The sequence below is a fragment of the Ixodes scapularis genome, unplaced genomic scaffold (assembly GCF_016920785.2).
Source record: "Ixodes scapularis isolate PalLabHiFi unplaced genomic scaffold, ASM1692078v2 PGA_scaffold9__187_contigs__length_104089568, whole genome shotgun sequence".
Lineage (NCBI taxonomy): Eukaryota > Metazoa > Arthropoda > Arachnida > Ixodida > Ixodidae > Ixodes > Ixodes scapularis.
In genome coordinates, this window is record NW_024609884.1 from 74791822 (window position 1) to 74807215 (window position 15394).

Here is a 15394-nt window from a genome sequence, read left to right on the forward strand (position 1 = left end):
CTTTTAGTAGCCATTTTTTTAAACAACATTTTGTAGTTGAAACTAATTTAAGATATCGTTTTATTGTAATGCGAAATCGCGCCGTCAGCGTTCGTGGCCGACTCGACTGGCTGCCGTTATGTAGCTATGTAGCTCAATAATGTTTTGTTTCGTATTCGTAAGTTTCTTAACGTTTTGTATTGAGTTCACGCACAGTATATACCAGGAGAACCCTCATTGTACGGTAGACGACTGCGACTATAAGCCATACGGCCCGTTAGTGCTGTGTAAACATCTGTAAGTATCGAGTTGAAGTGTGCTGCTGTGAAAACGCGCTCCTAGGTCTGCGCCTTGCGTGCGCGGTGCTCGCTCTCGGTAACCGTCGTTGAAACACACCATTTATTGCAGGCCTTTAGACTTCCTGCAGTGTGCAGATGTGTTGGACCTGCAGGGTAACGATACAGCCCGCGAGGAACTGGGCTACGGGTGCACCAAGGCACGTACCCACTGCTTCGAAGTGTTGACACCAGCGTTGTGTTGGTTGTGTTTTGAACCATTCCACTGATCGTAGTATTTTCTTTTCCAGTTTGGCGGATCCAAATACGAAGATGTCCAGTTTACGGCGGTTAACTGCACGGTTTTACCAAATATCGAATGCTATGGGAACAGGACATTCCTCAAAGACGGATTTCCATGCATAAAGTGAGACTAATCACCATTCCGAAAAAAAAAAAGAAACGGAGTGTTTAGAGTTTTGTTTAGACGGAACGATAGCAGGCCCAGCAGAGTTCCGTCCAGACGGAACGAAAGTCACCGTTCCCAGTAGGGTTCCGTCCAGACGGAACGACAGAGGTCTCGTAGAGCCCCGTTCCGTCCCGAGGGCCCAGCAGAGAGTATTGTTCTTTGAACAACAAGCTCTCGGTAAATTTTTTGGGATGCCAAGGGCGTTTTTTCTTGTGATTATTTACGAGGTGGAGCCACAATATAACCTAATTAGGAGATTATGCGCTGCGATTGAGGAGCAACGTCGCGGGAAAGGGAGGCAGGGAGTGCTCCCTCATTGCGACAATGCACCCGGCCTCAGGTCTTGCATTAGAATGATTGTCTTTCCTAAATAAAGCTTTAGAAATGATATCCACCACATTCACTGTATCTGGCTCCCAGTAGTAACATACTCTATAAAAAAAGAAAATGAAAAGCACCTGCATGGGAGGAGATTTTTAATCAGTACATGAGGTAATGGAGGCTGGAGATCCGTGGTTTGCAGAGGTTGGGCAAACTGTTTTCCAGGAAGCAGTAGACATGTTATAGGATTGCTGGGACAAGTGAATTTAACATTAAAAAATAACTGAATTAAAATTAACATTGGAACAATGCCAGTTACTCCAGAAGTGGGTCAAGGATGGAGCATATAGGGATCAACCCTCGTGTGTACAGAGCTTTAGTGGCACGTTTCTCTTCTGTCTGGACGGAACTTTAGCGGCGGCTATAGTTCCCTCTGGACAGAACCCTAGTGGCGACTGTCGTTCCATCTGGACGGAACTCTAGAGGGTTTGCTAACTCTCTGTCTGGACCAGGGTTGAATTCAGAGGGGGGGGGGGGTCTGTATGTCCTGACCCCTCTCTTGAATTCTGCTTTATAAAAATTTAGGGCGTGGAAACGAGAAGGGGGGGGGGGGGGGGGGGGGGGTCCTAAACATATGATACACTGAAACATCTGACCCCCCCCCCTGGAGTTACTTCCCACGAACTGATCTTAATTACGAGGCTGGCGTGTTATATTCTTGAAGCACCCGCAAGCAAGCGTCGCACACCTCCGTCCATACGGAACAATTGTTACCACTATAATTCCGTCCAGACGGAACCACTACAGTTCCGTCCAGACAGAACCGATAGTCACCGCTAGAGTTCCGTCCAGACCAGGGGTGGACACAGGTATTTCTTGAGGGGGGGGGGGGGTCAGATGTTTCAGTGTATCATATGTTTAGGACCCCCCCCCCCCCCCTCAAGAAATACCTGTGTCCACCCCTGGTCTGGACGGAACTCTAGCGGTGACTATCGGTTCTGTCTGGAGGGAACTGTAGTGGTTCCGTCTGGACGGAATTATAGTGGTAACAATTGTTCCGTATGGACGGAGGTGTGCGACGCTTGCTTGCGGGTGCTTCAAGAATATAACACGCCAGCCTCGTAATTAAGATCAGTTCGTGGGAAGTAACTCTCAGATCAGGTGGTTAAAGCCCTGCACGATTCAGGAATGTTAAAACGACCAATAAACTCAGAAAAACGCGGCAATAAAATTTTTGGTAATTCGGTTTTATCCAAAAAACTCGGAATTTCGAAGTCACGATGACAAAATAAAAAGCAAAAGAAGGCGGTATTTTACGAATTGAGTTTGCCAGAGCATAGAACTAGTGTTTCCAAATAAAAACCAGTTTTTGGGGGTTTTTTTTTTTTTTTGTTGTTTTCTTATATTTTGTTGACTATTGTCAAGGTTCGCTCAGCACAATGGGCCAATGTACTTCTGGACCATGACAAAAAAATTGCACCATCTTCCCGAGGGGAATTATGGGGTGATGCGGAGCATCGCGGATCGTTATTAACGGTGTTACTAACGGTGTTAGTAACGGTGTTAGTAACGTTGTTAACTTGCGTGTTATTACGTTGTTAACTTGCGTTGGTTACCACACATCGCGTGAACGTTGTTGGAAACTCCGCGATGCTCCGCATCACCCCATGGTTCCCCTAGGGAAGATGGTGTAATTTTTTAACGTGCATCACGCAGTAGTGATCACACGAACATGTGCCGGTACGAAACTCATCCAGATCGAAACGGGCGGGGGCGGCGGGGATCGAACCCAGGAGGTTCCCAGCGGAAGCTTTCGCTCCACGCTCCGAGCTGAGACGCGTTAGCCCACTCGGCCACTTCCTCCCCTGAACGCGTGCAGCGCACTACCGCTGCTTGTATTCACACTTGAGGGAGAGGAGACTAGAGGAGGAGAGTTGCGCATGCGCGCGCGGTGTGAGTAGAAGCAAACGCACGCAAAGTGCACGCAGCTGGTAGAGAGAGAGGGCGGAGAGAGTAACGCGCAGCTGTTGGAGAGAGGGAAGGAGGAGAGTTGCGCATGCGTAGTGTGAGTGCGGACTACGACGCCGCGCGCGGGATATGGACCCGAGCAAGAGATGCTCCGCATCTGAAACCACTGTTCCAGTTTTAGATTGGACTATACTATTGGTGCTTCTTGGATGGAGAGGTTGTGTTTTTATAACAATGAAAGATGTAAACCTCTAGATTTCATGGGATGAAGAGGGCAGCTGAAGGTTTTATGCGTGCTTGACTTTTCCAAAGTACCGACATTTATTGAAGTAACACTTGCTTTCAAGATATGTCTGGGACAGTTAGTACTGCCTATCGCAGGGACACCAATGCCAAATAAAAATATTTCGGTTCCGGTGATTTCTTTTATGAATTTAGGGTGTTTTTTTTTAAACTTTGAATATTAAAGAATTGGGAATCTAACAAAAATAAACTCCAATAAACCCAGAACTTTCAGCGAAAAATGAACTCAGAAAAACGCCTTCCGAATTTGACCAAAAAACTAACCTCTGAAAACACTGAATCCTACCTATAATACAGGGTAGAAGAATAGTTGAGACCACATGTCGTCTGTTCATGTTAGATATCCTTCACCTTACAGGTTCCACAAGGTTTAATGTCATTCCTTGACCTTGCACGATTGCATGAAATAAGTTAATTGCTGCTTTGAAAGCTGCCGAATTTAGGACCACTAAACGAGTACTACATTAGACTTCCCTTTCTGGGGACGGTGATCTCTTCTGTTGGTTGCGTGCTGTCCCATTACCACCATTTGGGTCTAGGGGTAGGCAAATGGATAGATGCAGGGTCGGAAGTGTGGCGAGTTGTGGCACACTGCAAAAAATGGAATCGCTCCAGCTGAAACCCAGCTTGTCTCTTGTGCTTTTGTTGCAGGTACACTGGTCACTACTTCACCACAACACTCCTCTACTCAATATTGTTAGGCTTCTTAGGGATGGACCGCTTCTGCTTGGGACACACGGGCACTGCAGTTGGCAAGTTGCTCACCCTGGGTGGTGTGGGCATCTGGTGGATTGTGGATGTCGTCCTGCTGATATCCGGAAACTTGATGCCAGAAGACGGCAGCAACTGGATGCCGACTGTTTAAGACTGCACGCTCATCTTTCATGGAGCTAGGCAGAACCTTACAGGTCACTCTATTCAGTGGTTGGAATTGCAATGCCCTGTTCATACCATTGCCTCTGTTGCCAAATATAATCTATGGCATTTTGGCACCGGGAAGTTTTAGTTTAGGCAGAACATTCTTATTGGAAACTTTTTATGCAATTTATATTATTCCCTTGTAGGAGGTTGCCCCACGAGAAAGGATGTTTTTTGCTTGGTTTGTGTGGTTGTATGCTTCGTGTTAGCAACACTACTACTAATTTAACCTACAAGAGTGTGTGGTGATGCTAGTCTTTGAAAGTGCTTGAGGAAAGAAACATCGCTATTTCTCGTGCTCCTACGTTTGAGATATTTTTTTATTATGTGCCAGTTATCATATTTTGTGAACTTGGGAACAGCATAAGAGAGAGAGAGAGAGATGAAACTTTATTAGGCTCAAAGAATATGAGCAGGGGGCCTCAGTCCAGGCCCCCTCTGGTGGTGTACTCCAGAGGAGAGACAACCTGTCAAGTCTGCTCATATTAACAAGATGATGGGTTGTGGCTCAAAGCTTGAGATGAGACATTCATTGCAGCCATTACAATAAATTATTGGGCGAGCACTACCCTACATTTTACACAGCGAAATTTAGTTAGATGATGTTATATAGGGTCGGAATGAACGAGCATTATTTATTAATGGCTACAAAGATTAGAGCATCTCCAGGTGATGATGTAATGCAGTATTTTGAATGTTTGTGTGTACAGCCCTGTATTTACTTGACCTCTGACTTGTGGACATGAAACTACTCGTGTTCATGGTCCCTCCCATAGTGGAATTTCTTTCTGTATATTGGTCTTTAATAAACTAAATACTTGAATCTGGGTGTCGCTTTTCAAAAATAAATATGTTCATCATCGATGTGTCTTATAGTATGTACAAATGTATAAATCTTTCATGTGAATTCTCTGAAGTCAAGCGATTCAATAATTTGTGCAGGTAATAACTTATTTCGAAACTTGCATCACGTCGGCCACTTCGATGACCGCTACTCTAAAGAGTGCAGCGCGGTCCTTTGTCTCTCTTCTTTTTTTTTTTTTTTTTTTTTTTTTCTTTAAGAGAAGTTGCGAGTTCAGTAAAGTAGTACACATTTTGAAGTTTTGGCGGTTTCGGCAGAATCCAATCAGGCGAGCGTAGTATTTCCTAACCACCTGTCGGACATAAACGTAACTACGTGCATGACGTCATATTGCAATATGGCAGCCGAGTAGGTGTGTTAGCTGAGCTCTCGCGTTCTGCCGTTCTGCGTTATTTACAGCTTGGTTAGCGTCCTCCCGGTCGCAGGTTCCCGAAGGTTTGGCATAGTATATGCTTTCGCCCTGCAGGATATTGTCGTCACGTGAGCACCGCTGACGATTTCTGCAAACGCGGATGCATGGCCCGATGAGAGAAACCTACTTCCCGTTCTAATTTTTAGGCTTAGTCGCTGCTAGCCTGCGGTGAAGTGCGTGGCAGAAACCCCAGATTTCGGCAGCTGCCTCTGATAAATCAATAACTCCGACATGTGGTCGAGCCAGGGCGCCGTTCTAACGTCCTTGGACTGAGCGTAGGTAGCCGAAGAAGCATGTCGTCGTTCTTCAAGAAAATATTTAATTTCGGTGGGGCCGGAGGAGGGGATGCCAAACGCCGAAAAGTTTGCAGTAATATTCGTTTCGAAGAAAATCCCGAAGATTACTGGGAGATCATCGGCGAACTGGGCGACGGTGCCTTTGGCAAGGTCTACAAGGTAAGGTGTTCAGGCGTCGTCCTCTTTTATCGCGCCGGTGGCATGCCATCTCGGAGGTGCCAGCGATCTCGGCATTGCGCTGAGAAAGCTGTTTTTCAATGTCATTTGCGTCACTTGCGTTCCAACGCGAGCTTCGCTTGCGTTTCTCTGGTTGCGCTGTCTGTGCCGATGAGAAGTAGCCCAAGCGTGTTTGGGAACAGTCTGGAAGCTGAAAAGTGCTTTTCCGTCCGCGGTTTTCCTGTGTCGCCCTTCGTACGAGATGTTCAGATCACCCAGTCTTTCTCGGTGCTGTCAATAAACGCGAATTCGGGCAAGAAAGGAAAGCAAAAAAGTAGCTCTGGCCCAAGTTGTGAAATCGGTGGAGCTGCCCTCGGAGACATAGGTATATAAAAAGGTTGGGCGTCAGATCTTAGTGTGTGGCAGAATGAGGACTTCCCCGTTCCATTTTGTGTTTTTGGAAGTGCTCATTGCGGTGGCATTCCACGAATTCTCTCTTTCGTAAGTTTGCTACTTTTCGTTTTCGCTTTTATTTTTGACAATACTGACACTTGTTAGCACAATAGGAGAAAAGAACGAACGTGTAGCTGCCTCGATTGCTTTGAAAAGGAAGAAACGTCGAACACTGATTGGGCAAGTCTTATGTTGCCATCAATCAAGCGTGTTGTGCTAAGTGATCTGCTGCAGGCTTCTGTTGAATAATAAACTGTTTCCAGGGTTGCGTTTTCCGTCAGTACTGCGGGTTTTGTTTTGTTGTTTTATGATAAAAATGTCATGTCCAGGCAGTGTGTGAAAGCCTTGACCCCTTTGCAATGACATCTAACAACTGTTGGAAGATGTTAAAAAAAAAATTGACTCAAAACATTAACAGTGACATTTGGAGATAAAAACAAACATTTAAAAATAGGTTTCTAATAACACTTGGGGGTATTTCTTAAACATTCTGTTAAAATCTGATAATTATAGTTTAAAAGTAGGTGTAAGCACAAATGTCTAACATTAATTTAGTGGCTTCTTGGCATCCAGCACCCTTAGTAAAGTAGAGCTGATTTGAAGGGCTGCCAAGGTTAAAACCATGGGAGCATGGAACAGACTTTCTGAGCAGAGAGAAGATTGTTAATTGTCAGCATAGAACAGACTGATTGTTAATTGTCAGCATAGAACAAACTTTTTGAGAAGATTGTTGATTGTCAGCAGAGCTCATTTTAAAAGTGTCTGATGGAGTTGTATTGAGTTTTTGATTTGTGATAGGTATTCGGTCCCAAGTCTTCCACATTTTCTTGAGTGCAGGCCAGTGCCGTCTTGCCTATTGGATTCCTTGAGAGTTAAATTCTGCTCTTCTAGTGCACCTTGACGGGCGGGGGCGGGGTCGAGAGGGGGTTTAACTAAATAAGTGTTGACTTTTTTTTAGTGTTTTCACGTGAATAGAAAAAATGAGCGATTACGGGACATTGTAATTGGGAGGGGAGGGGTGCAAGGCAATTTTAAAGGGGGAAGAGCACGATGGATAGGAGAATCACCAAAGTAAAGATGGAAATCAATCAATAATCAGTCAAATCATTCGGAATTGCCAAATGTTTAAGCTGCCAGTTGGAAAGATGTTTTGTCCTGTCTTCGTGCTTTGTCTCTCCTTGTATCCTCCTCGAAACACAAATCTTTTTCTTTTTTTATTTAATCACAATTTCTTTCTGTATGTTTGAAGAGACTTGTCTCTCCGTTTATTGAGCAAGATATTTGTTCCCATTTCACAGGCACGTCACAAGATAACCAACGTGCTGGCTGCAGCGAAGATTTGTGAACTCAAGGGCGAAGATGATTTGGAGGACTTCACGGTTGAGATCGACATCCTGGTGGAGTGCAAGCACCACAACATTGTCGACCTCAAGGAAGCCTTCTTCTTCGAGGGAAAGCTTTGGGTTTGTCACATTTCCTTTCCCCTATTCCTTGGGCCATGTTTATTCCCGAGACGGGAGCTTCATAACTTTGCATAAAGCTCCTTTATCTTTTTTTATGGGGTGACATTCGTGCTGCGTTTGTTAAAAGAATGTGCTTCACATGCTAACTAACATTAGGTCCATATTCTGTCTGTGGGCACTGCACATACCGGTGAAAGCGCATAGATGTAATACAATCGGTGTGCTACCTAGTTCGCAGTGACCGGTGTTTCCAGGTGGAGGGCATTGAGCTCGATTGTGATAGGCATACTCGTTTGCTCTTATCTTCATTTGTCCCTCGCTGGTCAAGTGGCAGTTCCTTGGCAGTGTGTGGTGAGATTGTTATAGGTATTTAATCATCTGTTGCGAACATTTTGCAGTTGTTTGATAGGGTTGGTACATATTTAGGTGATGGTTAATTCTTTCAAGGACAGCATTAAAAGTAGCATGTTCATGGTATTGTTTACCTGAACTGACAGTGTTCAGTTTCTTTGTTCAGTTCACTAATTATTCAAAATCATCATGAGTTTCCAATATGTATATTTTTATCATTTGGAAGGAGGCAGCCAAATTTATTTAACATGTTTAAATTGCACGATACAACCAAAAAGCAGAAATCCCTCATTTCTCGGAATTGTTGCTTGTAAGTTTTCTCTCCCAAATATATATTTGCTTAGATATACTATTTGTTTTTTTTTGTGTGTGTGTGTCTAGTTTGTCGAGCTAATGCACTTTGCTATTGAGGTAGGGAAACCTAACATCTGCTCAAACAGGCGGACAAACCCACAAAGCCTGGGTTGCCATGGGAACGAAGCATGATTGATTCCCGCTTTGGCTGTTCCGATAGCTGCTTTGGTCTAGGCAAAAACGCCTTTGTATGCCTCATATGTGTGGCATCTTTATTGAATCCGGATAGTGTCCTTGGTGGCTATTCTGCTGGCTAGACTTGGCAGGATTCCAGAAAGAATGTATTTCTAGCTCTTGGGCAACCAGATACCTGAGAAGTGAGTCTCATTTACAAGTGTGGTGAGCACCTATCTTGTATGTGTTGGGTATTCTCTTGTTATAGGCATTAATAAACCTATTCTTTATTTTTTGAGGTGTGCACTCCTGGACTTCCAGGCCTTTATTCAGGTTGTCATTTCTTTTTAGTAAATAAAAGTTTCTAAAGAAAGCCAATTTTTTTTTTTTTTTTAGTATGGTTTTAAATTTGCATGACAGAATCTAGAATAAAGGGAAAATGAAACATTTTGAGCTGCAGATTCTATTGGCATGATGGAATTATTTTATGGTGCAACATTTTACCGCAGCCAAAATTGATTGCTCCTCTGTTTTCTATTGTTTACAGACCTAGCCTGTATTAGCTCCCTCTGATTCTTTAAAGGGACAATGAAGACGATTTTATTTAATTTTTATAAATGGGGTTTTTAGGCTTCTTGGGAACCTAGCATGCTGCCCAATTTTTTGTGGACATTTGTGACGTGTATTTCTGTGCCTACGAAAGAAGTAAAGAAACCAAAATTGAACTATCTCCATTCTTATTTCTGGGCCTCTGAAAACGGAGGTGATGTAGGGAGTGACGTCAAGTGTGAATAGTCGATATTAGTAGTATTTAGGAGGTCGAGACTGGTTACCGCGGTGGGTTATAGCAGCGTGGTGGCGCGGTCGTTTCTTAGAATCTGTCAGCATGGACGACAATGCTGCTCTCGCGAGCGAGTTTGGGCAGTTCGGGCTTCCGTTCAGTGACCTAACACCAACGGAACGGGAGTATGTGTATGGCAGCCTCCGCCATCACCCGACGGAGACCGCACAGCCGACAACGAGTGGCCTGCAGGCTCCGAGCAGGGAAGCAGTAGCAACATTCGCGCGGGCGAGACGAGTGCAGCACGTTGCTGAAGTACAGGGACGCGGGGGAGATGCTGAGGGGAAAGCAGCAGTGACCCAGCCGTTCCGGGAACCGGTTCCTCCGCGGGGGACGCTCCCCAAGAAGGAGAAAATAAACAGCCCCATTTTTGTCTTTCACCAAAGTCGGGCGTCCTCTTTTCGTCGTCGAAGAACACAAACAGCAACCCACACATGAAAACTAGCGTCGCTCGAACGAATACTGATCTTCAGTCGACTGTTAGAACAGCCATCTACAGCGCACAAATTTGGCATGACTACCACTTTGTAGAATCCTTCGAGTACGTGTTCACAAAGTAAACACGACACCGACATCTGAAACCAAAAACAAACGTTTCCCTCGTGTTCTTTTTTTATTTTATTTTGTTTGCCCATAGTTTCTCGTCTGGCGTAGCAAAGAGAAAAACAATTATGCTGTTTTATTTACGGTTTAGTAATCATTTCCAGTCCGATTTATACTTTTTATGGTTATTCAAGCGAAAATAAGAACAGTATTGCTAAAAATTGCGAACCCAAAAAAATGTGACCGAGGGCATGTCTCTTGTTTCGACCAATCGCTGTCGTATCTCTTGTTACGTCGCGCTTCTTGGCCCCGCATCGGTCACGTGAGCTCCGCTTCTCCCGCAACTCTCGGGGCGTCGCCCCAGTCGATCCCGGTATGATTACTACTGCAACTGTTTAATTGATTTGCACAGCACACAAGCGCCAGTTTCGGCTGAAATTTGGGCATCGTGGCCCGAGACGTGCCTGGAACCCAGTTCAATCGCCAAAAAGATATCCGAAATTGCCTTCATTGTCCCTTTAACCCTTTGAGTGCCGCGCCCGAGTATACTTAAGTGTATTTGGTGCGTTCCCGTGTGGTTTCAGTTTCGGTTTGCTCCCTGCCTCTCCCAATTGGGCTGTCACTTTATTAATTGTTTTACATGTAGGTGGCATGTGTGAGCAAGAGATGAAAACAATGTTGTATCTCCTTATATTTTTTTGATGCCATGTAATTATTTTTCTAGGCAACTTTTGTTTCGGTGTGCTCTTTCGTTATTACAGAAATTACTGATGAACTTGGTATTGGATGACGGTGAAAACAAGGAAGTTGCCTTCTGAATAAACAACGGCCTAGTAAGGCCGCTCACAAGAGTGACCTCGGGGTGTGAGATCAAGCACTGTGTCTCAAAATGTACAATACGAGGGATGTGCCATCAATTAACTTTGTGTCCATAAAATAGTCAGTCTTTTATAAATGAATATTCTTCACAGAGCATGAAACAGCGTTATTGCGACCAAAATTTGTGTTCAGCATGATAAAACGTGCAAGACGTTTGCAAATCTATGGATTGCGAAATTAGAGTGCAGCTTTTGAAGAGGAGGAGGGGAGGGTATGCGCCGCCTCCTCTGTACAATTCAGATTGGTGTTGAGGTCACGTAACATCAGTTTTCCCTCTGAATCTAGCTGAGAAACTGAATTTGTTCATGGGTGATGTGACACGAAGTCGTGTGATGTCGTTTTCCCTGCTAAATTTAGCAGGGAAACTGAATTGGTGTTGAGGTCACGTGGCATCAATTTTTCTGCTAAATATAGCGGAAAAACTGAATTTGGTTCCTGGATGATATGACACAGTCATGGGACATCGGTTTCCCCGCTTAATTTAGCGGGGAAGCTGAAGACTACTTCCACAAATCTCTGCTTGCAACACTGCATGTGTTTCACTTTGGGAACTAGTTGGCCAGGGAGGAGAGTGGCATGGTTTTGGTTTCAATCGATACGTCGACAAAAGATGACACACAGAGCGCGGACTATTAACAGCCGTTATCTCGTGTTTCCTATATACCGAGTGCGTTGTTTCTGGTCTCTAAACTGAACTAAATGGCCAGACCACGAAGCTTTAGCACAAGCCCTAACCATATATGTAAAGTTTACCTTGACACATGCGTGTTGTATTTTTGTACTCGAGCCTTTCTGTTAGCGTTTCTAGGTGTGGTGGACGATCCAGTGCTTGTAATCTCGACGCTGTGAAGCTCAGGGATCTTGCTTGTGTATGAGTCAACGCGTTATAACAACCACTAAGTATGCATACACCGAGCTCGCACCTTTACATTAGTGTTCTGGGTCAGGAAGTTTGTTACTTGTTTTGTGCGTCCGTTGACAGAGTATACCTTTTTGCAATTACTGTTTTTCTTAATACGCCTGTACACGAGGTAAAACTCGGAGACGTCATTGAATAGCTAAAATCAAACACACTTCTTATCTGTTATCTCTACTGACCCACAGCACTGCACAAAGTGAAGTCCCCACTTGCTTGCGTTCTACCATAGCCTCTTTTATACTGATAATGCCTGCCCAGTGGTTGACTTTCCCAAGCTTCGTCGTCGTTGCGCCTGCTTCACATATTTGCTACTAGAGGCACCAAAACCCCATACAAAAATGCAGACGACTCTTCTTCGCTTCCTGCTGCCAGTCCACTGTGATGCCATTTGTGAATTGAATACATTCGTAACACATGCTACATACCAGGCGCAGGGCACCGTCAGTATAAATTTCATATATAAAAGAAATCTTATACCTTTCTTTTAGCTTTCACTTCTTGGTTTTGTTTCTGTGCTGAAATGTTACCAGACCTCTGGTGCTTGTCATATCAACAACAGAAATAGTCAATGCCAATTAAAAAGGAGACAGACAGGCTGGCGGACTTCCAAAACGTTGATACAGCGACCACTTAGAGTTTTATTGCTACTGGAGCAGAGCCGCAAAACACACGGCCCGCGGACTACATGCGGCAGTCAAGTGGTTTTTCTCAGAACCGCGAACGCGTCGCCGCTGACCGAAAACCTGCGCACCCGTCGGCAGCACTCTGACCGGGGATCTTGATATACATTTTCAATTTGTTTTTTAAGCGCACAGCCCCTTGATGTTTTTGACCGGTCTCTTGTGGTCCGCACTGTTTTTCACGTATGCAGTTCTAGAGTTTTAACGACTTCGTAGATAGTGGCTTGCTGGCGAAGATCTTCTTGGGGTCATGCTTGTCAGTCAGGGATGCCGAGTAGTTTGTAAAAATTGGCCTGAAATACCTAATACCTAGTTGCAGGAAATCTTTGTAATGGTTGACATCTTTCTCTACCTTTGCGTACTTTAGAGCGCCATGGTGTATAAGTGTATCCACCACAGTATCACCAGCTGCATGCAACGGCTTTTTCAGCATATTTCGTTTTTTTTGTAAAATCTCTACGAAGTTCTTCCAGCGCACACAACTCCCTCACTAGCTTCTCTGATGGATAGTATAGTCCTCCCCTGTCCTGGTGCCTAAGGAGGGAATTACAAGGAGCCATAAAAGCCTGCTTAATGACCAATAGGAAGTGCACCTCGCGAGTCCGAGTTGCACATAGGCACACAACAGTAAGGTATCATGCGAGTTAGAATGCAGCACAAGGTTTCAGGACTAATTACAAGGTGCTGATGTGCCCACGATCAATAAATGAAATGAAATGACTGCGTGTGTACGTGTGGTGTCGCGGTGTGCGTGCCACGAGCCGCAGACAGCCTCGTGCTATTGAGCTATGCCAGCAATTGCTAAGCGCTCTATCTGCCGGCCGAACGACAACCGAAAGCAGTTAATCGTGTCACAAAAAAAAATTACGTGATTAAGTGACCTATTTGATCACGCAAGGTCACGTTACAGCGTAACTTAACATAGGAAACTTATATTATCACGTAGCTTAACGGATAACGTAGCTTACGCTAGCTACAGTGAACTGTAGCCGCAGGCAGCGGAAAAGTGTCGTCTGCATTTCTGTATGGGGTTTTGGCGCCCCTAGTAGCAAATCTGTGAAGTAAGCACGATGACGACAAAGAAACCATTGGGCAGGCATTTTCAGTATAAAGGAGGCTATGGTTCTACCAATTCAATATCGCGTATGCGCATGAAGTTATCCTGCAATCATATAGGCACATTCGCAGAAACTGCGAATATTCGAGCAAGTAACGAATAATCTGCCTGCCACGCATTCCCCTATGAATGTGTTTATTGACTGAGAAATGCATATGATGCGTGTTATCTGTCTGTTCCCTTTGTATCTGTCTGATGTCGGCAAGACATGATCAGTTTTGGTTTCTTTTTCACCAAGCCCTTTATTGTGGAGAACTTTTATAGCTATATGTCGTGTAATTGCACATTCTATCAATTGATACAATAAAATAAAGCTATCTCGAGAGTGTAATCTAATATAAGTGTTTGGAAGTTAAAAACAAAAGAAGCTAGGTGTGAGCAGAACATTGCATCGCCGTCTACAACAACTCTCGCCACTCCCGCGCAGCCAAAACATAAACCATGCTAGCTGCGCCGCTACGTAAACCGCGTAACACTCTCAGTTCTCATACTGAAGTGGCTGATACTGTCCTCGCTGGAGTGTGTTCTTCGAGAATGGCATCAATGGCGGATGACGAACCACCCAGCAAGCAGAAAAAGAAAGCCGGAAAAGATCTTTGGCGGTACTACACAAGACTCGTCGTCGAAAGCTCAGTGCAAGTCGTGCCAACGTGTTCTTCAAACGCCGAGCGGGGACACTGCCACGCCAGTGTTGTCTTCTTGTCCACTGGTGACATCCAGTGAATGGATCACTTTTGACCATCTAGTGATGAACAAGGAGAAGACTTAGTTGGCATCTGCCCCAGAGAGGGGAGTACAGAATGCGTCGAAAAGCCTCTTCTGGACAGGGGTCAGGATCCTTGCGAGTGGTGGCAGTGCATTGGCAGCTTCAAGTACCCGTATGTAAAGGGCAACTCCGCTTCATTTTTGGTTTTGAAAAAACAATGCAGTCCTCTTCAGTGTCGCCTAGGAAGACCACACAACAAATATTACGACGTAGTTCCGTCTAAATGTTTCTTAAACAGTCCGGCAAACTTTGCAACTCGCTAAGTTGCCGAAATCGGCTGACTCGAATTCAGGCGCAACCAACAGCGCAGTCAAGGCTACGGCATGGGCGAAGCCAACATTGAGCTAAACGTCATCATCATGGCCCCCTTTTGCTTGTCATTACTTCTTCGGGCGGGCGTAGCGCGTGACGTCAGCAACGTTGCCTCTCGGCGCTCAGCGGTGTCCATGTGATAGGCGTAACGCGCCTGCGCAGTGCACTTCTTGGGAGCCGTCCGTCCGCCCGCCGTGGTCCCGCCGTCTTCTGCGTCACAACCACCGTCGTCGTCTCACCGTTTGTGATTATTGCCTCTCGGAGTTTCGTCCACACTATGGACACCACGTGCGCAGACTTATGCCGCAGTTGTGCAGACGTCGTCGAATGCCGTAGACACCAAAACGTGGCGAAGAGTGCGGTGCAGACGACACTCGTGCCTGCCACACGCCCGCCCCAATCCCGTCCGTCGTTGGGCCGAGGATCACGTGAGATCTCGTACCACGTGATGGCCATGTTCTTGGCGGCCCGAGGCCAATGTTGCCGGACGGAGCTGAAGTTTCGGTTTCGATTTCCGCTCGTGTTTAAAATTAGATTTAAAAATATATATCCCATTTTTCATGAAGCAAACGACGTAGTGTCTTTTACTAGGGCTTTTTAATTCGAAATCACTCATTATCCCGAAATCTTCGGGAATGAGCGG

At 45.2% G+C, this 15394-nt stretch overlaps 2 protein-coding genes across 2 annotated transcripts in view; both read left to right on the forward strand.

The window, feature by feature from the left end:
* Positions 1-77: 77 nt before the first annotated feature.
* LOC8042984 (TM2 domain-containing protein CG11103) lies at positions 78-5056 on the forward strand. The gene is made up of 4 exons (XM_029994362.4): positions 78-276; positions 388-475; positions 566-681; positions 3967-5056. Exons 1-4 carry the CDS (start codon positions 140-142, stop codon positions 4178-4180), a joined length of 555 nt encoding a protein of 184 aa, XP_029850222.3. The 5' UTR covers positions 78-139; the 3' UTR covers positions 4181-5056.
* Positions 5057-5408: 352 nt separating this feature from the next.
* LOC8042982 (serine/threonine-protein kinase 10-A) overlaps positions 5409-15394 on the forward strand; it is a 52316-nt gene continuing 42330 nt past the window's right edge. Inside the window, exons 1-2 of the mRNA XM_029994361.4 lie at positions 5409-5962; positions 7711-7875. Coding sequence (XP_029850221.3) covers positions 5801-5962; positions 7711-7875 — 327 coding nt within the window. The 5' untranslated portion in view covers positions 5409-5800. The remainder of the gene's footprint in view (positions 5963-7710; positions 7876-15394) is intronic.